The 25169-nt window shown below is 45.0% G+C and overlaps 1 protein-coding gene across 2 annotated transcripts in view; it reads right to left on the bottom strand.

Annotated features, from left to right (window-relative positions):
* Positions 1–16528, bottom strand: part of SLC24A3 (solute carrier family 24 member 3) — a 477919-nt gene extending 461391 nt beyond the window's left edge. The window contains exon 1 of one of the 2 annotated variants that reach the window (XM_072736499.1): positions 16258–16528. In XM_072736499.1, coding sequence (XP_072592600.1) covers positions 16258–16390 — 133 coding nt within the window. In that variant the 5' untranslated portion in view covers positions 16391–16528. The remainder of the gene's footprint in view (positions 1–16257) is intronic. The other variant, XM_072736500.1, reaches the window with a different exon arrangement.
* Positions 16529–25169: the final 8641 nt, after the last annotated feature.

Raw genomic sequence — 25169 nt, 5'->3', positions numbered from 1 at the left:
AGAAGGAATAAAAATATGTAAATAAAGCACTTAATTCAAGATATTAGAAAACAAACTAATTAAGGCAGATTTTTAAAGAACTATTAAATCCATAATTGATTCAGAAAACAGGGGGAAAGCAAAACTGTTAAAGATACACAAAATGGATCTTCCAAAAATAATAAAATAAGCCAAATACAGTCAGCTCTGATCAAGGAAAAAGGAAACACGCACATTAGTAATTAGAAAGTGTTACATAATCACAATTACAGAACAAGTTGAAATTTTAAAATGCAATGCATAATTTGGTTCATCTAAAAGATCTTAATGAAATGGACACTTCTGAGAAAACATAGTAGCTCCATGGAAAAGTAGTGGTAGAAACTGAAAAGTTTCTCCAAATTAATTTTAAGAAGATTGCTACGGGCCAAGTAAAAGCCAGGCAGTACTATATAAATGTTCTTTCAAATTTTAAAGTTACAAATAATACCCATGCTTCATAAAATATTTTGGAACATAGGAGAACTTGGAAATCATCGATGAGTTTTCTGAAGTTAGTGTATTGTTAATACCAAAACCTGGCAGAGAAGCTGTATGTCAATATCTGTCAAGAATATAACAGCAAAAATTCTGTAATGAGCATGAACAAATCAAATCCGATATCCTATTAAACGAAAAAATACCATGGCTATCTGGGGTTTACCACAGGAGCAGCTTCACATGGACATTTATGATATGTTATGCTAAACATTTCAATAAATGTTAATAAGACATTTGACCCCATACAACTACCATGACTGATTAAAAAAAAAAAAAAAAACCTTTCAGAAAATAATTAATTAAAGGAAACTTCCATAGCATAATGAAAAGCAACTAACATTACCAAGAACCACCAGTAAAAACTCCCCAATTATAACATCAATCTAAAAATTCCATCTGGGACCCCAGGTGGCTCAGTCCTTTAAGCAGCCAACTCTTGATTTCAGCTCAGATCATGATCTCAAGGTCATGAAATCAAGGCCCACATCAGGCTCCATACTGTGCATGTAGCCTGTTTAACATTCTCTCTCTCCATCTCCCTTTGCTCCTCGCCCCCCCACTTGTACACGTGCTCATGTTCTCTCTCTCTTCAAAAATTAATTAAAAATAAAAAAATAAAAATCCCCTCCAAGTGCACCTGTATGGAAGTGTAGAATCACTAAATTATACACCTGAAACTAATATCACACTGCATATTAACTAAATTAAAATAAAAACTTGGGGCAACCCAGGTGGCTCAGCGGTTTGGCACCTGCCTTTGGCCCAGGGTGTGATCCTGGAGACCCAGGATCGAGTCCCACGTCGGGCTCCCTGCATGGAGCCTGCTTCTCCCTCTGCCTGTGCCTCTGTGTGTGTGTGTGTGTGTGTGTGTGTGTGTGTCTCATGAATAAATAAATGAAATCTTTTAAAAAAATAAAATAAAAACTTACAGAAAAGAAAAAATAAACCCACTTTGTTGAGCACTTTTATCATAAAAAAAATTAAAAAATAAAAATTCCAGGAATGCCTGGGTGGCTCAGTGGTTGAACATCTGCCTTAGGCTCAGGGCATGATCCTGGGGTCCTTGGATGGAGCCACGCATCAGGTTTCGGGTTCCCCGCAGAGAGCCTGCTTCTCCCTCTGCCTGTGTCTCTGCCTCTCTCTGTTTGTCTCTAATGAATAAATAAACAAAAATCTTTATTTAAAAATGGAATATTATTCAGCCATCAGAAAAGATGAATACCCACCATTTGCTTTGACATAGATGGAACTGGATGGTATTATGCTGAGTGAAATAAGTCAATTAGAGAAGGACAATCATCATATGGTTTCACTCATACACAGAATACAAGAAATAGTGAAAGGAATTATAAGGGAAAGGAGGGGAACAGAGTGGAAAAATTAGAGAGGGAGACAAACCATGAGAGACTCCTAACTCTGGGAAATAAATGAAGGGTTGCATAAGGGGAGGTGGGGGGGATGGGGTAGCTGTGTGATGCGCACTGAGGAAGGCACTTGATGGGAGGAGCACTGGGTGTTATACTCTATGTTGGCAAATTGATTTTAAATAAAAAAAATTAATTAATTAAAAAAATAAAAAACAAAAATTCCATTTAATAGAATATTATTGGAAAATATAAGGTATTGGTTTGTATTACAAATTTGTGTTTATTATTACTTACATAGTTTAAAACTTAAGAATAAAACATAAGGAACAGAATTAAGAATAAATCATAAAGAATAAATATTTTAAGAAAAGATATAAAGAATGAAACAACAGTCACAATACATAATAATAGAATAGTTTTCACAAATAAACGTAAGAAAGAAATAGGGAAATAATTATGAACCCTGACAGATTTGTTTTATAGCCTTGATCAAATGAAGAAGCACACTAGGAATGAAAAGAATCAATGCTATAAAATGTCATTCCTCCACAAATTATTTATAGATTTGTCAAAACCCAGAGGCTTTTGAGCAAAATTCGACAGAGATTCTAAAGTTCACCTGAAAGGATAAACAAGTGATAACAGCAAATAATTTTTTTTCCTAGAACAAGAGGAGAGGGGTTTTGCCCTATCAGATAATTAATATGTTAATGAACTACAACAATTAATTAATGAGAAAACAGAACAAAACAGACATCACAACAACTGCTTCTGACACATAAGAGAACAAGCATGGAATAAAGGTCAGACCACAAACATGCGGGTAAAGGAAAGATTATTGAATAAACAATTTAACTGTTAAATCTGTTCATCTGTTCAAGTTAAATCTTCATCTTAACTCAGATAAGTTCCAAATGAAACAAAGATGGGGTTTTTCCTATTAAATCACACAAATAGGAGGGAAAAGACATAAAGGATTATGTGGAATGAACACACATTTGAGATTCTGATTGTAAGAATAAAACAATGAAAAAGTACAAAAGAAAAGAGATATAGTTTTGACCAGATAAAAATGACAATTTTCAGTATGCCAAAAAAAGGGGGCAAAACTTCATAGGGATAAAAGATGAATATATAGAATATATAAAGAGATTTGCAAATCACTAAGAAAAACAGTTATCCCATTAGAAAAAAATGGAGAACAGATGTAGTTTTTCTTACATGATATATAAATGGCCAAAAAGATTTTTTAAACATTCAGCTTTGCTAGCAAAGTAAAGCAATGAAATACTATATCTTCCCAATCAAATTGAATTTAAAATATGTAAAATAATCATAATATTCAATTCTGTCAGAGAACACTGAATTGAACACTCTCAAAGCCTACTGTTGGAACTTCTAATTTGTTCAAATTCCTTGAAAATTACATAGCAGGATATTAGCCTTTACAATAGGCATGCACTTTGACACTGACATAGCACTTCTAGGAATCCAGCCTAAAGGAATTGTCATTGATTATCAAATACTTCAGCACAAGAACATTCTCAAAGTGAAGACAGAAAATACCTAAATATCCCAAATGGAGACCTAAATAAATAAATTATTGTATCACCAGAGAATACAATGTAATAGGACCATGGGTCTGGACTCAGACAGCCTGAATTCAAATACTATCTGGACACATAGAAACTTTAAGCAAGTTACTTACATGTTTTGTCTTATTTTTCTTTGTTGGTAAAACGAAGATTATAATGGTACCTACTCCACTGGATATTGTGGAGATTCAAGGAGCCAATACAGATGAAAGCACTTAAATGGTGCCTCAAGCAAGCAAAGTGTTCAATAAATACAACTTGCTATAAATACTAAGAAAAATATTGTGATTTTTAGTATGATTATTATGCAGACACTAAAAATTATTTTTGAAGTTTGATGCCATGAAGAAATATTTATTATAAGTTAAAAACAAGAATCCACTAAATCTACACAATCTCTTCCAGGAAATGGAGAATAAGGGAATACTTCCTAATTCATTTTACAGGGCCAGCAAAACCAGACAAAGATAGTACAAGAAAAGAAAACTATGACCAATATCTCGGGTGGTCACAGATGTGAAAGTCCTCAACAAAATGTGACCAATTCAAATCCAGGAAAATAAAATAAAAAACACACCATGATCAAGTGGGGCTTCTCCAGGGTACACAGGCTGATTCTATATTTGAAAGTCAACCCATGTAATCCATCATATTAACTGTCTAAAGAAGAAAAATCATAGGATCATATCAATTGAGGTAGGAAAGGCACCTGACAAATTTCAATATCCATCTCAACAAACTATAAGCAGATGAGAACTTTTTCAACTATGAAAGTCCTACAGCAAACATCATACTTAATGATGAAGGACTGAAGGCTTTCCCCCTAAGATCAAGGACGAGGGAAGCACATCCACTCAAATTCAACACTGTACTGGAAGGTGAGAAAAAGAAATTTTAAAAAAATGGATCTGAATGTTTACAGCAACTATATTCATAATTACCAAACTAAAAACAATCCAAATGTTCTTCAACAAGCAAATATATAAACACGTTGTACATCTTGTTTAATGGAATACTATTCAGCCATAAAGGGAATGAACTACCCACACATGGAACAATGTAGACAAATCTGAGGGGCATCCTGCCAAGTGAAAGAAGCCAATCAAAAGATTCCTTCCTGGAGGATTCTATATGTATGACATTCTCAAAAAGACAAAACCTGTTGACAGAGAATGTATCTGGGGTTAAGGATGAGGAAGTGTATAATTACAAAGGGTTAGTTTGAGAATGTTTCTGGGGGGGTGGTGACATTTTTGTTCCACATCCTGACCGTCAATCAATTTTATTGTATATTAATTTTTTCTAGTTTCAAAAGCAGTATCCAAGACATTTTATATGTCTATCAACTTTTGCAATGTATATGGGAGGAAGTATACCACAATGTTGGAAAATACCGCAATTGACCTGTCCTCATATCCAGATTTATTGAAGTAGGTACCATGAGTTTTCTTTCTGCATTGACCCCAACAAACACTTGCAATTTCAAATGACCACACTGAAATCCCACTAAGAAGGTGATGATCATTCGATTTTCAAAACCTAAGGTGTTAAGGTCCTAGGAAGCTTTGCTTTGTTTGGAAGTGGTGTTCAGATCACAGACTAAAATTGCAACACTAGGTATGAAAAATGTTGAAATCTTGTCAATTCAAAGCTCCCAACAAGAAAAATTCATGGGCATTCATCTTTGAAATGACCAATCATTCTCAAGGTTGTAGGAGGTGACTACCCAGATGGAAGGTAAACCAACGATGTTCATTTTCTCCTGAAGCAAGCTACAAGTGTCCTAAGAGCCAGTATTTTCTGAAAAAAAAAAAAAAAAAACCAACAACAACAAATCTTTTGTTAAAAGAAGTAGCTCCCCCTGTAATTCCCTAATTTTCCCCCTTTTAGTGACTACATTGCATGCCAGATAATTCCCAGCAAGATTCCAACACTTCAGAAATATTTCAGAATTTGAAATAATTCCACTGAGTCCATCTGCATTAAATATATTTTTAACCTCAGTTTCCTGGGGGGGGGGGGGGGTGTTGTTAAGTACTTACTAAGCAGAGTCAGAAAACCGGGGTCCTGGCCCTGACTGTGATTCTCTTTCACAGCAGGTTCCTCAAACATAAAGTCAGATGTTAAGAGACCACGGTCCCCAAGATCTCCATCTCTGATACTTTAGGGGACACATAACAGTGAAACAGTATTTCAGAAAGCTTGACTAACCCGCCTGAATGTACAAGCGTCTTGGATAAACTTTGCATGGAGTGCTCATTCAGAAATGCTGTGCAAATGACAGACAACATTATCCACTAGAGAAACGGGTCACCAGCCCTGAGCGGCCTTTATCTGGCACTTAGCACACACTGCCATACCTGGAAGAAAAGAATGCAACAACTGAGCAAGATCTCTACTCCCCAATCTCATGAATGTCCACTGACCTCACACTCCTCTCCCTACCCTCCAACTTACAAGCAGCCTTTGGTGTAGAGCAACATGACTGGTAGTGAAATTGCCTTTAATTCAAGAAGTTATAATCTTTTAACTTTACTTTTGGAGTAGGTGACAGGAGTTATTTAGACTCTTCCTTCCACATAAAAAGGTACACAGTCTGTGTGGTTATGAAAAGGGCGATGCAAGTTACCCTCAGGATGATGGATCTGTGCAATATTCTGATTGTGGTGGTTATGGCAACCAACACAGGTGATAAAGCTGTATAGAGCACATACACACACACAGGTACACACACTTGTATACACATAAACACATACCACACACGCTGTATACATACACAATGCACACACGTACTGCACACATATATACATACATAAGTACAAATAAAACTTGAAAATCTGAATAAGGTTAGTAGCTTGCATCAATGGCACTATTCTGGTTATGACATTATAATAGAGTTTTGCAGAATGTTACCACTGAAGAAAACTGGGGAAAATGTACGAGGTATTTCTTACAACTGCCATGTGAATCTACAGCTATCTCCATAAAAATTTCAGTTAAAATTAATAAGATGATGAAAACTATGCCTTCCCCCTACCCCTGAGGATAAGCCCTCCCAGGAGGCAACAACTTTTATCATTTTTGAGTGTACAGGAGTTTAGAGAAAGGAAGAAGGCAGCAGGAAGGCAGGAAGGGAGGGGAGGAGGGCAGGAGGAAGGGAGCCTGAAATAACTCAGGATGGTCCTGCAATGTATCAAAATAAATTGTTCGGCTCTGTCATACTCATAACCACCCTTGAGACAACTCATTGAGCCTTGGAAAATGTTTCCACTGAACAACACCCCTTAAAACCCCGCTTCCTCTCCCGCTGGATTCCCAATGGATTTCCCTCCAGACACGGGGTGACCCATCTCCTGTCTGAGAAATCTGACCACTCAATGATAAAGATCCAGAACTTAGAGACATGGGAGCACTACCCAGTGACATGGCGCAGCCAGATCACCATACAGAGAAACAGTCAACAGATCCTTCTCCTTGCACAGTTTCCAAGCATCATGTCAATGGCTTCACATAAATACGAACAGACGCTAAGAATCACTGGACTTTCATAGAAAGCACATAACATGGAAAATGAAACACATAGACAACAGCAACTTGGAGAAACCAAGTCAGGATATAAGCAATGATACTGTATTGATGAAGCAGAACAGGTTGCTACTAAAAATATCTTTCACAGGGATTAAAAAAAAGAGCCCTTAGAAACTAAAAACATGATGGAAGAGGGGGGGGGGTAGGGTGAATGGGTGACGGGCACTGAGGGGGGCACTTGATGGGATGAGCACTGGGTGTTATTCTGTATGTTGGCAAATTGAACACCAATAAAAAAATAAATTTATTATAAAAATAAAATAAAATAAAAAAGGAAATCCTTTTAAAAATCATCATAATAGGACCAGATATTGTAAAAAAAAAAAAAAAAAAGGCAGGTATGTTGGAAAATAAAATATTTTAAAATGAAGTATAAAAAAATAAAATAAAAAAATAAAAACATGATGGAAGAAATTAAAAGCTCAGTAGAATTAAAAGACGTGGTTAGCCAACCTATGGGAATTAGAGTAAGAGGATGAGAAAAATAACAGGAGAGAAGAGATAAGAAAATCAGAAGCTCAATCTCAGGAGTAAAACACCCAAATACGGACAATTCAGAGAGAAGAGAAAGTTTAGGATGGAGAGTTTAGGATCTCCAGATCCAAAGGACATTAGCATTCAGATTAAAAGGACCAGGTCAGTGCCCAGGAAAATGCGTGAAAACAGAACCAAACCACTGAATTAACTGTGATACACCTGAACATTAGGAGAGGGGCAAAAAGCACACATGCTTTTCTTTTTTTGGGGGGGGGGTTCATAAAAAAGAATTAAAAGTGGAATAGCATCAGACTTCTCAGGGGCAAGTTATAAGAGTTATAAGACAATGCCTTCCAGTTATAAAAGCAATGCTTTCAAAACTGTGTGGAAATTGTGTTCCAGTCTGAATTCCTGATCCACTCCCACCTTCAAAATGTGGGGCCAGTGTTAATGTATTTTCAAATTTACAATGTCTCAAACCTTTGTATTGTAATTTCCACATCCCCCGTCTTAGAAGGCACCTGGAGTATGTGATCCCCAGAAACATACCACAAATGAAGGGATAAGCCAAGAAAGACAGGAAACTTACATGGGATCCTTTCAATATAGGGGGAACTGGGGGGAAAAACCCACAGGCAGGAAGAAGTTGAAGGGAGATCACACAATGACAGCTGGGCAGCAGATTTAACAAGCAACCTGTCCAGACTTGAACAAGCCAGAAGAATCCGAGAAAGATTTCTTCAAAAAGAGACCTGGATAGACTATCCAATGGCAGTGTACATAGGCAGAGAAAATGAAGACGACAGAGGAAAGTTTGGGCTTAAATTAGCAGTGCAGGCTTAAAAAACAAAGCAGACAAATACTCATTCATGCTTAGGACAGAAAAATTAAGCCCAGTGGACTTCACAGCTCAGCTATGATGTGGCCGTGATAAGGTAAATGCTGACCACTGATCTAACCCAGGGCACCCAGTCTACACACTGGAACCGTGTGCCTCACTTGTAAAGAATCCCAATGCCCATGCCACACCCTGAAGCATTAAGTCAGAATCTTCGGGGCAGGACCCAGACCTAAGTTGAGTTTAAAGTTCCCCAGTATTGACAATGTGCAGAGAAGATGGAGACCCACGGAGCTACGCAAAAAGACAATTTTCACCCTCATGCATACTATTCTCTGGTCTTTGTAGCAACTGCTTTGAACCTTGACCTTTAATGATCAGCTATACTCCACCTAGATGTCCTACCAGTAATCAAAATAAAAACATCCAAAAGTAATTATCTCGTGTTCCTCAAAAATGGTGCCATTGACTTCTTGATGTCAACCTGTGGCACCCCCTTTCTCCTGGTGGCCCATCCTCTCCACCCTCTTTGTTCTTACATCAAAGTCCTCCTCAAGAAACCTGCTTGTTACTTCCTATCCTGCAATAGGTTCTGAGTCCATGGTATGTCACTCAAGCGAAAATGATGTTTGCTGTGGTCAAACAATGTGGAAGCACAGAGGGAAACATGAAGAGAGAAATAAGTCAGGTTGCAAATGTGAAATTTCACCAACTAGGTCACAAATGAGCAGACATTAATTATTCTCACTCTCGTAGAAATAAAGTGTGATTGACAAGCAAGGAATAATGGCTAGATTTCATATTCAAATAAGCACTTTGCAATGGTAAAAATGCCTCCAGATATGACAAAGGCCTTTTCCCCTGCTTGCTGGAACTCCCAACTAATGTCTTTAGTCTAGATCATGACCAACATGCTCCACAGTCATGGATGAGTCTGGGAAAGTCAAGTATCTATCCAAGGCTCCAAAGTCTATGCACTGCCTTTCTAATCCCAACATTCCCCTTTTTATACATCTCGTTAAAAATTAGCCAAGGCTTCATTTGGAGTCTGTCCCTAAAGGTCCTCACCCTGCAATTCCCCATGATGTTTATATAACCAATTTATGTTTTCGCCTGCAGTAAATGAAAGAAGCCACCTCTCCTGCACCTTTGCCAACACTGGACATTATCATACATCTTCATTTTTGCCAATCTGATGTTAAAAATTGTATTTCATCATTTTTAAATTTAAAATTAAATTTCCCTGAGGAGTGCCCTCATGGCTCAGCTGGTTAAGTGTCCAACTCTTGACTTTGGCTCAGGTCATGAGATCTAACCCCATGTGAGGCTCCACGCTTGGCAGGGAGTCTGCTTGAAGATTCTCTCCCTCAGCAACCCCCCCCCAAATAAATAAATCTTTAAAATTAGATTTCTCTTATTACTGTTAAGACTAAGGATTTTTTCTACTTATCATTTGCAATTGCTTTGTGAACTGCCTGCTCATATCTTTTGCCCATTTTTTATAATTTTGTTTTGTCCCCCATTCATTAGCAACCTAATTCCTTTTATTTTCCAAGTTCCAGTTTCTCCTTACCAGCAACGCCTCCTCTATATTTCTCATTCATCTCTCCCATAATTCTTGAAAATCAGTTGTTCAATACCTCTCTTCCCACTAAAGTGTAAAGTACCACAAGGACAATATTCTGCTCAGATACCACTATTCCCCCAGTAACTCACAAAAAGCTTGCCACATGTGTACTCAGTGAATTAATGGAGGCCCTTGGGTCTTATACCAATAGGGTCCAGGCAGGAATTCATTCTAGAGATGCCACTGAAGAGTTTCTTAAAGGACTACTTACAAAGGTGGGGGTAGGGGTGGGAAAGCCAGCAAGGGAGGATGAAGCCCCCAGGACTCCCAACAATGAAGAGCATCACTGCCCCCAGGGATGAGGACGAGGACAGGACAAGTGCACCTTCCAGTAGAGAGTCCAAGAGATGCCATCCATGTCTAAGAACTTATGACTCTATAATTATAACTGGCTAGATAGTGCCACCACCAACCACTTCATTCAGAGAAAACCTTCTTCCACTGGACCCTTAATACATCAAATTCTCAAATCCTACAGAAGAATACCATGCTTCAAACCATTGCAAAGATAAACAGAGGTCAATACCAAACAAGCTCTGAAGGCAGAAAGTGAAGGCAGGGAAAGAGCAGAAAAACCTGCATTACCTTCCTAGTGGGATCACTCGTTTGCCATGTGACTTCAAGGATGCCTTCTGAACTTTCTGTACCTCAGTCTTTCCAATACAAGAGTCTGTGTACTATTACTCCCCCAGAAAACTTGTATCACTCAAGGAAAAGTGAGAGTTGCCAAACAAGAGTTCCTTGTATCCTCAAGGAAAAAGAGAGTTGCCAAAATCCTGTCCTATCAGCCAACTTCCACCAAGCCTTGGAATTCTCAGCAAATGGCTGGTTTTGCAATTCTTTTGGCTTTGCCAACCCTCTGGGGTATTAAAAAAAGAAAGAAAGAAAGAAAAAAGAAATCTTCCCACAAGGATTCAAGGCCTGCAAGTACAGGAAATCTTTGAGAAAAATCTGGGTTGATGAGCAGCTAAGAAAAGCCAGGAGAGACACATCTATATATGCTTAGGCAGAAAATAGAAAAGGTTGAAAAGCAATGTGTTTCTAAAATACTGCTTCTATGAAAGCAACCTTCTGTTACTCCTTTACTCTCCCCAGAAGACTGAAAAAAGGCAGCGTGATTCCCATTTTCTATTCATGTCCTCCTAAGCTGAGGCTAGGGAAGGCAGTGGCATACAGCTCAGATACAAGTGGGCTTGCATTCAAATCCTACCACTTAAGTAGGTGACACTAGGCAAAGCACTCAACCTACAGCTCCATGGTAGCCTATGAAAAATGGGTAACAATATTGAATTTGATGGATGGGGGGAAGAATTATAAATCATGAAATTAAATTGTATGCCAGTGACTGAGCTCCTGACACATGGTAGCTAGTTTTTACCATGGGTACTGTAGTTCAGAAATCAAAACAGCTTCTCTACCTAACAAGTGTCTTTTGAGCATCTATTCTGGGCAGGTGACACAGATGACAAAGCTGAGCAAAGATCAAAGGGTCCCTAACCTTCTGGAGCTTAGCATTTGGTGAACAGGACAGGTTACTCAAACCACAGCCAAATAAATACGTAATAACCAACTGTGATAAATGCTAGGAAGGGAAAATTGTGGGTGTTCAGAGAGCCAAACGGGGGACCAAATCAGGTCAGGAAGATCTTGGACCTGTCCGTGAAGGATGAACTAGCTGTGATGATGACCGTGGAACCAGCAGGTGTGGCAGGCCTGGGGCCAGATGAAATATCACCCCTTTGAGGAGCAGAAGGCCCAGGCAGTGAAGCATGGAAGGGAGGGTGGAGAGGGAAGATAAAGCTGGAGAATCCAGCGAGGCATCTCTGTAACCCACACAAGAGATTAAGAGGCCGTGACCTTTGTTCTCTGAGGAAGGGGAAGCCACAAAGCTAAAGATGGCCTCTCAGATCTGCAACTGTAACTGAAATTTGCAGTTCCCACATGCACGCAGCCCTCTTTCCAAATACCACCTGATTTCAGATGCACTGCAATGTTATCATGATTGGAAGGTATTTCAAATACGTGTGTATTATTCACTGTTTACCACCTTGGGAAATGTCTCTGATCTCTAAGTTATTATTCCTTGGACCCCTGGCTTTCCAAAGACGGCCACAACACGTATACCCATCTTAAACATCAACACACATGCCCACATGCTCTCTTCACAGCATACTCGGATGCTCCTCCACTGAGTAAGTCGTGGCATCTATGCTCTCCCACCCCAAGCTCTTTGACTTTGGGTTGACATCTGCCACTGCCTTGGCAGAAAGAAAACAGTGGAAGTGAGACCATGTGACTTCTGGGGCTAAGACAGGAAAATGCGGTGTACTTCCACTTCATCATCTTGGAACCCAGCTGCTGTGCTCGAGGAAGTTCAAACTAAGGCACACAGAGCCATATGGAGAGGCCACACATAAGTGTTCTGGTTGACAGCCCAGCTAAGGGTCCAGTCCACAGCTGGCATCAACCTCAGATATGGGAGCAATGTTGCCTGCAGATGACTGCAGACCCAGCTGTCAAGTCACCCAGCCTTTCATTCTTTCCAGCTGAGGCCCCAGATATGGAGCAGAGACAAGCCATCCCTACTGTACCCTGTCCAAATTCCTGACCCAAAGTATCCATGAGCAAAAGAAAGAAGAAAGAAAGAAAGAAGGAAGGAAGGAAGGAAGGAAGGAAGGAAGGAAGGAAGGAAGGAAGGAAGGAAGAAAGAAAGAAAGAAAGAAAGAAAGAAAGAAAGAAAGAAAGAAAGAAAGGAAGGTAGTTTTATACCACTACATTTGGGTGGAATGATTTCTTATTAGCAATAGTAACTGGGCCAGAGTATATATATAAACTTCTTTAAGCTATATGTTTTACATATTTTCCCCCTTACTCATTATTCACCTACCTAGGAACTTCCTAGAGAAGATGTCTATAATCACTCCCAAGTTAGAATCTCTGGGCTTGATTCACATGACTTTTGGAATAAAAAGAGGACCAGGTTCCTTACTTCAAAGAAAACACTTTTGAACCACTCGAAACATACAAAAGCAATCCATTCTCGCTGCAAAAACAAGAAAAAAAGAAAACCCTCATTAGCAAATCTGATGCCTTATTTCAATTGACTCTGAAAACGGATAAAAATGAGATTTTTATCAGCAACAACTAACTAGAGCATCTAGGACCTCTTGCTTTCTCTACCGCTGAAGGCTTGAGCGTTCACACAGAGTATATGCAGGCTTAAATAAAGCCATGTGCATAAAGTGTACTTACTTTAGCACAGCGCCTGGCACTTAAAGGTCTACCAAGTTCCAGTTATTATTATTGCTTTTGTTACCGTGAGAGTTAACCCTTGTCTTGACTCCAGCACTAACCTTCCCTTTAATAATGCTGGTGACCCATTTCAGCAGAAAGGAATCTATACTGGAGTTTGATCAGATGTGAAGAAAGGGAGCTCATATTCCATATGATCGGAAATGTTATACAACACCATGTAACCCAACTGCCACACCACACTCTATTTTGGTTTGGTCAAAGAACTATCCTCTTTATAAAAAGGAGGAGAAGAAAGAAAGAAAGAAAGAAAGAAAGAAAGAAAGAAAGAAAGAAAGAAAGAAAGAAAAGAAAGAAAGAAAGGAAGGAAGAAAGAAAGAAAAAAAAGAAAGAAAGAGAGAGAGAGAAAGATCAATTATGTGCTAGAAAACAGGCTTCTGAGAAGTTACATTTAATCACTGCATGGATTTCAAGGTGAATAAATAAAAATATCTCCTTTGATCATTAAGAAGGTACCCCCCCAAGTGGTTATATAAACATTACAGAGCTACAGGCAGATGGTGGCATGAATACCAGGGAACAAGGGTGGGATCAAAGAGCCAGGCCACCTCTACTCCTCAATTGCTGTGTGACCTTAAGTGGATCACTCAGCCTCTCCCAGACAGAGTGTCTTTAAAACAAGGCTAAATTCTAAACTTTTTATCCATACTGAAAAGGACCCTTACGTAGAAGAGCACCCACGTAAAAGTCACTATTCAGATGCTTAAGTATGCTGAATGACAACCCCCCAAGCTAAATGATCACTTGCAGATTTCACACACGCTAATTTCTATCTTAAAATTAGCTCAAAAAACCTGGGCCTTGCTGAGAATTGGCTAGGTATCACGTAATGAAATTATGAGTATCTACTTGAAGAAAAGGTGACTGGAGACAGAATTACAACTGGAATGGCTGGATGGCGTCCCCTCTTCCCACTGCTGGCTTTTCACTGTTCCCCTCCAGTTGCTGGGGTGGGGGAGAATCTTCTGAAGCCCTACATTTATGGGAGGGGAGAGAGGGGCAGAAAGAATATGGGAGAAGAGAGATCAAGGGAAGGGACCAGGGAAAGAGCTGGAACTGCGTTGGTGGCACTTGTTTGGGAAACCATATCAAAATGACATTTGAGTCACCAGGTTCCAAGTTTGCAGAGTTCTGCCCCGCCCCCCTTTCCCCTGAACATCCCGGCTTTCCCAGGGCCCAGGCACTCCCCTGCCAATGATGGACTTAACTATATCTCCATCCAGAAAAATGTCTTTTATACCCCAACAGCGGGAGGAACTCTGAGATTCACAGAGCCCTGGCACGCAGGAAAAATGGCTGGCATGTAATTGACTTGGCATGGTCCTTTCCAGAGGTGGCATCAAGTACAGACTGGCTTTTGCACTTGTAAAAATCAAGATTAAAAGGGGGTTAAATAAAGCCCTCCTCGTGAGAATCAGTCAGTAGTTGCTTTTGGCAGGTCTGGCACTGCCCTCTGAGAGAGGTCCAGCTTCCCTCCCTAGCACAGCCCACTTCCTGATGTCACTCCCCATCACCAGCTGAGCTGGGATTCAAGAGAAAGGGAGAGAGCTGTGGAGTCCCGACGGCTCCACGGAAGACCCGGGCAGACTCTCTCATATTACCATATATGAGGAAGGCTGTCAAGAGGTCTGTTAAGACCTGAACCAAGACCGACCATCTGTTTTCCCCATGAAGCCTGCGACCAGCCAAATTTGGGGGAGATCCCTTTTGCAACTGATGCCACCCCCTTACTGTCACTATCAAAATGCTTTTATTCTGCACTTCATAACGCCTGGTAGCAGAGCTGCATCGATCTGAACACCAAGGCACGTATTTGTAACGGCTTTTTCTCACGACCATTTTTATGGCTGTTTTCCCACGAACCATGCCACTTGAACGGCTGGGATATAAAACCGTTTTTACAACAGTTATTCTTCCAAGTCTTCCCCTCTGTTATTTAGACAGCTGCCCCCCAAAATCCAAACTGTTTTCAGTGGACAAGTGTTCTGAGCACATTTCTCCACAAGGTCTATTTTAGCTCAAGAAAAGCCAAGGACAAAGATAAGACAAAAGTTGTGGGTAAAGGGCAGACCCACTGCGGGGGGGTGAGGGGGGGTGGGGGGGGGTGGAATCTAAAAGATTTCTTCCAGAAATGCAAGTGCACAAAAGGAATCAGTCTTCCCAGTGAGTGGCCAGTGAAAGCCAACAAGCACATTCCTAAACCCCAGCCAGGTGGCGGACACTTTTTTCCTACCCACCCGAAGTTCCGGGCACCTGTTCTGGAAAAGCGAGTATGGAGCTCTCTGTCTGGTCCACACCGCCTGTTCCATTCGGGGAACACTGCAGAAGAGCGTGTTCACCGGCCAAGCGGTCCCCTTCGGGCCCTCAACAAGCCGGAGGTGTACAGGTGGTTGGTTACCTGCACAGGTACTGAATCTTAGCAGGACAACTTTATTGCTGGCCTTGGGGACCTCTTTAGGGTGAGAGGCCCCGTCCGCCTCTACCACCGCGCGCCCCCCACCCGCTCGGGCCGGTGGGTAGGACGGCCGCGGCCCAGAGGCGCAGGTAAGGGTTCCCGGGGCCAGCGGGCGGCCCGCGGTCCTCGCCTCGGCCCCCGACGGGCAGCGCGGAGCCGTGGAGCCGGGCCCCCCCCCCCAGCCGGCTCGCCCCGCGGTCCTCGCCTCGGCCCCCGACGGGCAGCGCGGAGCCGTGGAGCCGGGCCCCCCCCCCAGCCGGCTCGCCCCGCGGTCCTCGCCTCGGCCCCCGACGGGCAGCGCGGAGCCGTGGAGCCGGGCCCCCCCCCCCAGCCGGCTCGCCCCGCGGTCCTCGCCTCGGCCCCCGACGGGCAGCGCGGAGCCGTGGAGCCCCCCCCCCCAGCCGGCTCGCCCCCGCCGCCCGGGAGCCCCGGGCTGCCGGAGCCGCAGCGCCCACTCGGGGCGAGCCGCGAGCGCTCACCGTCGTGCTCCCGCATGCTCGACAGCGACCAGAGCAGCAGCGCCACCAAGGCCAGGAAGCAGAGCTGGCTCAGCAGAAGGTCCCTCCGGCGGCTCCGGCGGCGCTCGCGGTCCTCGTCGTCGGGCGACGGCATCCCCGGGCGGCCGGGCAGCGGCCCCGGCGGGGGCCCCGGCGCGCGGCGGCCGCTCCTGTCCCGAGCGGCCGCGGCGGGGACGGCGGCAGGAGGCAGCCCCGCGCGCTGCAGCCGCGCGTCCTCGCTGCGCTCCGGCGCGGCCCCCCCCCGCCGCCGCCGCCGCCTCTTCCCGGCCGCTGCCGGGCTCGTCGTCCTCGTCCTCGTCGTCGCTGTCGCTCAGCCCCTCTCCGCCCTCCTCCTCCGCCTGCTCGCCGCTGGCCCGCGCCGCCGCCTCCCGGCGCTCGGGGTCCCGGTCCTCCTCGCGCGCCATGGCTCCCACGCTCGGCGTCCGCGCTCGGCCTCGGCCTCGGCTCGGGCGGCGGCGGGGGCGGGGGCGGGGGCGGCGGGGGCGGCGGGGGCGGCGGCGGGAGGAGGAGCGGGGAAGGACCGGCGGGAGGAGGGCCCGCGCTGGCCGGCTCCGCGGGCGGGCTCCGGCCTCCCGGGCTGCGGGAGCGCGTGGCGGGGCGGCCCGCGCCCTCACTCCATGTCCGCGCGGAGCGGGGGCGGGGGCGGGGAGCCGCGGCCGAGCGGGCCCGAGCGGGGCCGGAGCGCGCCGGGAGCTGGAGCTCGGGCGAGGCTGCAGCACGGCCGGCGCAGCTCCCGCAGCCTGCGGCGGCTCGGGCTCGGGCTCGGGCTCGGGCGCGGGCTCGGGCTCGGGCGCGGGCGCGGGCGCGGGCGGGGGGCAGCGCCGGGGATGCGGCCGCGCTGGCCGGCGCCGCGGAGGGGGCCGTGCGGAGGAGACCGAGCCGCCGACCGAGCCGCCGACCGAGCCGCCGACCGAGCCCCGCGCGCGATCCTCCGGCCGCGCGATCGGGCAGAGGGGGCGGCGCAGAAGGCCGCCTGGGGGGAGCACGCCGCCGGGAGGCGGGTCTCCGGGCGGGAGGGATCGTCCGAAACTTCGGAGAAACCGAGGGTCTCTTCGGCCCCCTCCCCACCCTCCGCCCGGAGCCGAGGAGCCGCGAGTGCGCCCCGCTGCGCGCGCCCCGCCGGCGGCCGCGCCTCCTCCCGCGGGCCTCCTGGCTTTCCCTCCGCCCCCTCCCCTTGTGGGGATCCCCTCGCGCCAGGCTCTGGACCTGGAACCGGACCGCTCAGTGGGGGTGTTCTGGCCGGCCCGGCTCGCCCGGCTCACACTTCACTCCCGGATCGCGCTGGACCCAATCCAGTGCTGTGGCTGAAGGAAGGAGCTGGGGGCGGGGGGGCGGGGAGAGGGGCGGTGCCGCCGCACTGTCCGTGAGTGAGGCGGCCTGAGGGTCGCCAACCCCAGGAGGAGGACCCTGGCTTCCCGAAGGGAGCATCAGCCCGCCTGTACCCCCTGAGGTCACAGAACCTAGTTCCCCCATTCCCCTGTCCCCAGTTCTGCTCCTGCCCTCACCTACTTAAGGTGGTGACTGTCCTAGAGTCCGCCCGGCCCCAGCCACGCAGAAGGTGCTCGCTCACTTCCAGAGGACACCTAGTGGTCTCAGAACCGCCCACCATCCCTCCTCGCGTTTCCAGGTGCCTCCCTGGGTCTGTGGGCGGGATGGCTGATAAAGGGCCCTAAGGAGATGCTGAAAACAAAGGGCAGGGTCAGAAAAGGATCACTCAGAAACCCGAGGTCTGTCTGGGTGACTGTCTCCACGGAATCCTATCCTGCGGGGAAACATAGCAGCAGACATCTAGACAGGTGGGCAGGAAGGAGGTTTCTCCACTCCTAGATCTGGGAGCACCCAGTGTCCAAGTGTGTCCCCACCTGTGGGTGATCTCCTAGCCCACAGCCTCTCAGATCACCCCAAACAGCAGTTGGGGACAGCAGGGTCACAGGAGAGGACAAAGCAAACCTTCAAAGGTGGTTTCCTTTCCACGGAGGGACCATTTCACTCACGGAGACTGGAAGACTTTTGCTCCTTGGGCGTGTCATGTCTTCACTCCTGTTCTCAGCTTGGCATCTTCCCAGACACACAGAGCCGTCCCTATAATGCCAGTTTGGTTGTCCTTTTGCTCTGGTTCCCAGGTACTGAGGATGATTTACAACTATGGAAGTTCCTCCCGGCTGGAGTGGGGGGCGAATCCTCCAGTGGTGTTACCTCCCTCAGACATTCAGAGACACAGACATGGAAAGTTAGGAGTGCAGAACACACTGACTTTCCTTCAGCTAACTGGGGAAGGTACTGAGTGTCAATAGGGAAAATAAAAGTGAAAGGGGGAACCCAGAACTAATTGAATTAGGGAACAACATGAGCTCAGGGGGAAATGGCCACAGGCACAAGAAATTGTGTAATCTGGTGATGGGAGAGGTATGGAAGACGGAGCAAGGCAGGAGAAACCAGGAACTGGCTCTTCCCCAGAGATTCTCCCAGCACCTGCAGTGAGAGAAAGAAACAGGACAGGAGGGAGAGCCGGGGACAAAGAGACGACTCCCGGGGCACACAGAAATGACTTTTCAGTTAACATGCACTGTGACAGGGGCACCTGGGTGGCTCAGTGACTGAGCATCTGCCTTCAGCTCAGGTCATGATCTCGGGGTCCAATGGAGTCGGAGTCTGCATCGGGCTCCCTGTAGGGAGCCTGCTTCTCCCTCTGCCTGTGTCTCTGCCTCTCTCTGTGTGTCCCTTATGAATGAATGAATGAATGAATGAATGAATGAATGAATGAATGAATTGATTAATTAATTAATTAATAAAATCTTTTTAAAAATTCACTGTAACATTTCAGAGCAAAGAGGATATTGAGATAAAACAAAAAGGCCCCTGAGCAGCCAGTCGCCACCTGGGGAGGAAAAATGGAGAGATCTCTTCCCCAGCCTGATAAGGCCTTCAGCAGGTGGGTTCCTTGCTGCACTCTACCAAGAGGGGATGGCTTCTCTGCAGGAAGGAGAGGGAAGGTTCCGTCCTGAGTCAGGGAAGCCCCTCTTCTCAACAGGCACACTTGGGGCGTGGGGGGAAAGCCAACTCCTAGGTCCTCTGTCAGCACCACCAGGGAAGGAAGGCAGACCCCAGGGGGCTCCTCTTCCCAGGAAAAACAGTTATTATTTTTGTCCTACCTGGTATCTCCTAGTTTTCAGAACACACACCCCCGCCCTATTGCTGTCTCATCTTGAAACTGAATTTTGCTCAAGGCAGGGAACTGAAACAACTAATGTGCTACTTATCTTTCACCATCAGGACCATCATCAATCCTGAGGTGGCTTTTGCCTTCTATTTCCTAATCTGTGTGTTTTTGATCTCACATTTTTGTGCAAGGAGCCGTAGGGAGAAAATTCCAGGCCCTGCTATATCATCAGTCTGAGGATTAACTTACTTGGAAAGAGGGGCATCTGCCCAAGATGTGCTGGGGCCTTCATCCCTCCAGGAATGAGCCAGGGGCTTTCTCACCCTGGGCTATGTGTTGGGGGTCACCAGGCATACCCCCTGTTCTTACCTCCCGTCGACATTCCAGTTTCCGTTCTGTGCAGAGACTTTGGGCCTAATGTGGGGCCATAGAAGTGATTCATCTTTCTCCTAGCTCTGCCTTTATAACAAAGAATTAAAAGCCTCCTGTGACCACATGCGCTGATGCTCAGCCTGGGAGAGCTATTGCATCAGCCAGTGAGTGGGGCCTTATCTGTGCCCAGACAACCTTATCTGGGCCTCCCTGTGCTCTTTCCAGGTCTCCAGCCTCCCCCACCACCCCCACCCACAGCACCCAGACCTGGCAGAGTAGTCTCCACAACAAAACAAGGTCGTATCTCCATAACACCAAACAGTGCCAGTTATGTCAGACAAACCACCTATTGAGAAGGAAGGAAGAGAAGAAATGAGAAAATCCAAGAAGAAAGCCACGTGCAAGTGAGGTGCTCACCACGGCTACACCGTAACACAGGGAGACATGGCCCAAGCAAAGACGAAAGACCACTAGATGTTCACAGAAAAGCTTTTTACATCTATTTTACTTTTTTTTTCTTTTTTCTTTTTTTAGTAAGCTCTGCACCCAGTGAGGGTCTTGAACTCACCACCCTGAGATCAAGGGTCACATGCCCTACCAACTGAGCCAGGCAGGTGCCCCTCACAGAAAACTTTTAAGTACCGTAAGGCCAAATGTTGGCAGATGGGGAGAGAAACTCTCCTGTGCAATGCTTCTGGAACAGTCTTCAGGTATAATACCCCTTCCATGTGCCTAGAGACAACCACCCAGGCCTCCTGCCACTGCTTGACCATGGCAAACTACAGCACTGAGCAAATTGACCCGCTGCTCTTCACCTGCAGACGTGTCACCCTGCACAATGCAGTCACCCAGATTTGGACAAAATCCCAACTTCCTCCTGGAAAACCTGACTCTTGTTTCCCTCTCCATTTTTGTCAGCTGCCTTTCTTGAAAGCCAGGAAAACTGCTCCTTTAGACTCTCCCTGAACTGTCAGCGTTTTGAAGAACACAAAATAATCACCCCTGTAAGAGTGTGAATCCACACTCCACATCCTGAGGCATTTCAGAGCACCAAGCCTGCAAGGCAGGGCTCACGTTACTTTAAGAGTTCAGTTTACAACCGGAGTTAAAAGAAACAGCTTATTGTATGATGGCTTCCACTTTTTAAATTTTCCTTTTGCCCAACTGTCTGCATTTGTTTGTCAATTTTGACTTGCTACATGGATATGGCTATAGATTTTTTCCCCTTGTGGAAAAAAGTTTACATGTTCACAGCTGCCCATTATCCTTTTTTCTTAAGATTTGTTTACTTAGGGCAGCCCAGGTGGTTCAGCAATTTAGCGCTGCCTTCAGCCCAGGGCATGATCCTGGAGACCTGGGATCAAGGCCCACTTCAGGCTCCCTGCATGGAGCCTGCTTCTCCCTCTGCCTGTGTCTCTCTGCCTTTCTCTCTGTGTGTGTCTCTCATGAATAAATAAATAAAATCTTTTTTTTTTAAAAGATTTGTTTATTTACTTGAGAGAGAGAGAGAAAGAACACGTGCAAGTGGAAGGGGCAGAGGGAAACGGAGAGAGAATCTCAAGCTGAGCACAGAGCCTGACATGGGGCTCAACCTCACGATCCTGAGATCATGACCTGAGCTGAAACCAAGAGTCAGATGCTTAACCGACTGTGCCATCCATCCTTTTTTTTTTTTTAAGTAGGTATTATATATATATATATATATATACACACACACACACACACACATATATATGTATATATGTATGTACAGTCTACATGGGTTCCACATCACGACTTAGAACATTTCCTGACCACTCCACCCCCCGAAGGCTCCTTGCACCAATCCTCCAGCAGGCAATAACCCCTGAAAATAACCCCTCACAGGTCATTGCTGCCTGTCCTTGAACTTCAGGTACATGGACGCTTGTCTCTATGGGATCCATCCACACTGGTGTGTAGAGCTGTGATTTTTTTTTTCATGCTGAGTTGGTGTAGATTTTTTTTTACCTGATGCTTCAGTTCCCTTCCAAGTTTAGTGTAAGCCAAGAATAACCAAACAACTGCCTCTGGATCAGAGACAAATGACCTCCCAGATTGGCTAGTTTTATAAGGAACTTCAGCTGAAATTGAAACAGTCACCGGCTGCTTCTCAAACCGGTTACACCACCCCAGGGTAACTGCAGGACAACAGGTCAACCAGCAAACTTCAGGGGCCAAGCTTTTAAAGACAAGCCTAGAAGAATCCCTCAGATGTGCATTAAGATTTGGATGCAACTTTTAATGGAAAAAGCACAACCCATTTCTCGTGCCTTCATTCAACATCTGATTCTTCTGAGAGTAAACTAGAATAGGTACCATCAAGAGAGATTCCCACCCAGTCTGTGGCAGAGCAATGGATATGCCTTTCAATCAAATGTCAGTGGACTTAAAAAGTACAAGAGAGCTTGTTAGAAATGTCAATTCTCAGTCCCATTCAAGGGAAACGGGATTCAGGAAGCCTGGAAATCTGCAGTATTCACAAGCTCTCAGGGGTTCTTCTGCATTAAGATTTGAGATCTGCTGTTCTAGACAATACAGGTTGGCATGTATTTCTGGTGGACCCTGGAGGGTAAATCTGAAAGTGAAAAATATATTACCTCACCCCTTTTTGTCAATATTTTTAATTGACTTGTTTTGGATATTTGGAAAAAACAAAGACAGGGTATACAAATATACCCTATAGCTATGGCTATATCTATCTTCTGTTTCACACAAGTGGTATCAAAACTGGAAGTGATTCCTATAAAAGAAAAATAATCCAGAGCCATAGACATAAGAGAGAGTTCCAAATTTTAAATCCTTAGAGGACAAAAATTGAGTATTCACAATTTGAGCAATTTGCTAGTTCTATCAGAATCATTTAAAAACACAGGTGCCTAAGCGGCTCAGTCGGTTAAGCGGCTGACTCTTGATTTCAGCTCAGGTCATGATCTCAGTGTCATGAGATCAAGCCCCACACTGGGCTCCGCACTTGGCCCAGAGTCTGCTTGAGATTTTCTTTCCCTCTCCCTTTGCCCCTTCCCATGAGTGCACTCGCTCTCAGAAAGAAAGAAAGAAAGAAAGAAAGAAAGAAAGAAAGAAAGAAATAGAATCATTCAGAAAAAAACCCCACATAAACCCCACTAGTTTTATTTTGTATTTTGTTGATATAAACTTGGGCACATAGGACCCTGAGTATAGCAGGGAGGGCTCAGGGGGCTTATTTTTGTTAACATATAATATACAAGTATATAAATACTAGGCTTAGCAGTCCCATATTTTTTTTTTAATTTTTATTTATTTATGATAGTCACAGAGAGATAGAGAGAGGCAGAGACACAGGCAGAGGGAGAAGCAGGCTCCATGCACCGGGAGCCCGACGTGGGATTCGATCCTGGGTCTCCAGGATCGCGCCCTGGGCCAAAGGCAGGCGCCAAACCGCTGCGCCACCCAGGGATCCCCCATATTTTTAATCAAGAAAATAGATCTACAAAAGGTTTTATCATTTTTACATTTCAAGACCTCATCCCCATAGATATGGTGTACATCTTAAGTAGCAAAAGCAAGCTGTATTATGTATTGTGTTATGTCATTTTTATCAAGTTAAGTAAAACCATGTGTCTCTGGATAGACAAATAGATGTCAAAATATATAGAGATACAAATATACATGGATATAAAATATATAGATCTCTCTATACTTATATAGAGAGATGCAAATATATGAAATAGATAAACATATAAATATACTTGTATTATATAAAAATTACTCTTCTATAATATGAAATATATCTATTTTTAGATGGTTGACAATGGTTACTTCTGGAGGTGGGATTACATGATTTTGGGTGGGGATCAGTGAATAAAGAGGGACTTTTTATATCATACCATTTTATGTTTTTGGAATTATTTTTCTGGCATCAGCATGTCCTATTCTTTTCTAATTTAAAAAAATAAGGAAAAATTAATCTGTGAGTAAGTAGTTAAGACAGTTGACTTAAATTAGAGGAATTGACATGGTTTGACTTTGGGGTACCCAGCAGAAGGCTAGGTGGGGGGCTCCAGGCATTGCCCAGCATTTCCTGGCTGCCCTATGACCTGAGGCCTATATCTGAGCAGCCCAAGGATGGCAGAGGAGGGGCAGCCCACCCAGGTGCTCGACCTTAGCTGGCTGGGGTAGGAAGCTGGACTCGAGATTCTAACTTGGCCACAGACCTAATAATGTGCAGGTGTTTCTTCCTTCTTCTTCCGTGTCCTCGCTGATAACTAGAAAGATGCTGCCAACACCCTTCCTCAGAAGGGTGTTGGCAGCAAGGGAGCCTTCTGAAAATCCAGAACAGCCCAAAGAAAGAAACGCCAAAGTCTGTTGCTCCTCACACTAGAGTAACCCTATGTTATCTGTAATGAGAGTAATCACAGCAACCCCCTCTTCCCCAACACCAGAAATCTAACTGTGGATCAGAGTCCACTTCAAGCCTAGCTCAACTGCCAAGTGTAACACCCTAAGAGCTGTAAACGCATGACCCATCACCAAGCCCTTGTCACCAGAGAGACCCGAGGTCAGGCTCTAAGACAGTGGGCTGGGCCACGAGGTACAGCCCTGAATCCATTTCCTCTTCTCATTTCATCCCCCAGGCTACCAGCCACCCCAAGGGCAGGGGACAGTCCGCAAGCTGACCTTGAAAAGCGGTGGCAGCACGCCCCCTGGTGGCAGTGGTAGACATTGGGGGGATTTCTGACCCCCTGAAAGAAGTGGTTCCTTCCCACCGGATGTGCCCTTGATTGGTTCAACTTAATCTCAGACTGAATCCAGTCTCCACCCTTCCTGCTCAGACAACATCTGACTTTGAAGTGACTGCAGAGTCACCTGTAGCACACTCTGTCTCCAGAGTTGGATTCACTGGAGAGATTTCCTCAAATTTTTATTATGGTTGTACTGCCTTCAGATACTTAAATGTCACTTGTTTAATGTTAGATCCTTTCTTTGAAAATTTATACCTGAGGTAGACAGGACTCATCTGCACCATCTCCTTTCCAACCATTCTAGTCCTTGCTACCCAAAATGTCATCCATGGGCCAGGAACATGGCATCCCTCGGGAGCTGCTTGGAAATGCAAATCTCAGGGCCCACTGCACACCTGCTAAATCAAAATTTGCTTTTTAACAGAATCCACTCAAGATTCCTATGCGGAGGAAAGATGGAGAAACATGGATTTGGTCGGTACTTCCTCTAGGACTTCAAAACTACCCGTATTTGTGGCTTACTACAAATTATAACACTCAAGATTTTATTTTTTGAACTTGCAGTTTCTCATTTGCTTTTAAACACCTCTTAAAAAAGG

This window comes from Vulpes vulpes, chromosome 14, assembly GCF_048418805.1.
Source record: "Vulpes vulpes isolate BD-2025 chromosome 14, VulVul3, whole genome shotgun sequence".
Lineage (NCBI taxonomy): Eukaryota > Metazoa > Chordata > Mammalia > Carnivora > Canidae > Vulpes > Vulpes vulpes.
This window is presented reverse-complemented; position numbering and strand designations above follow the sequence as displayed.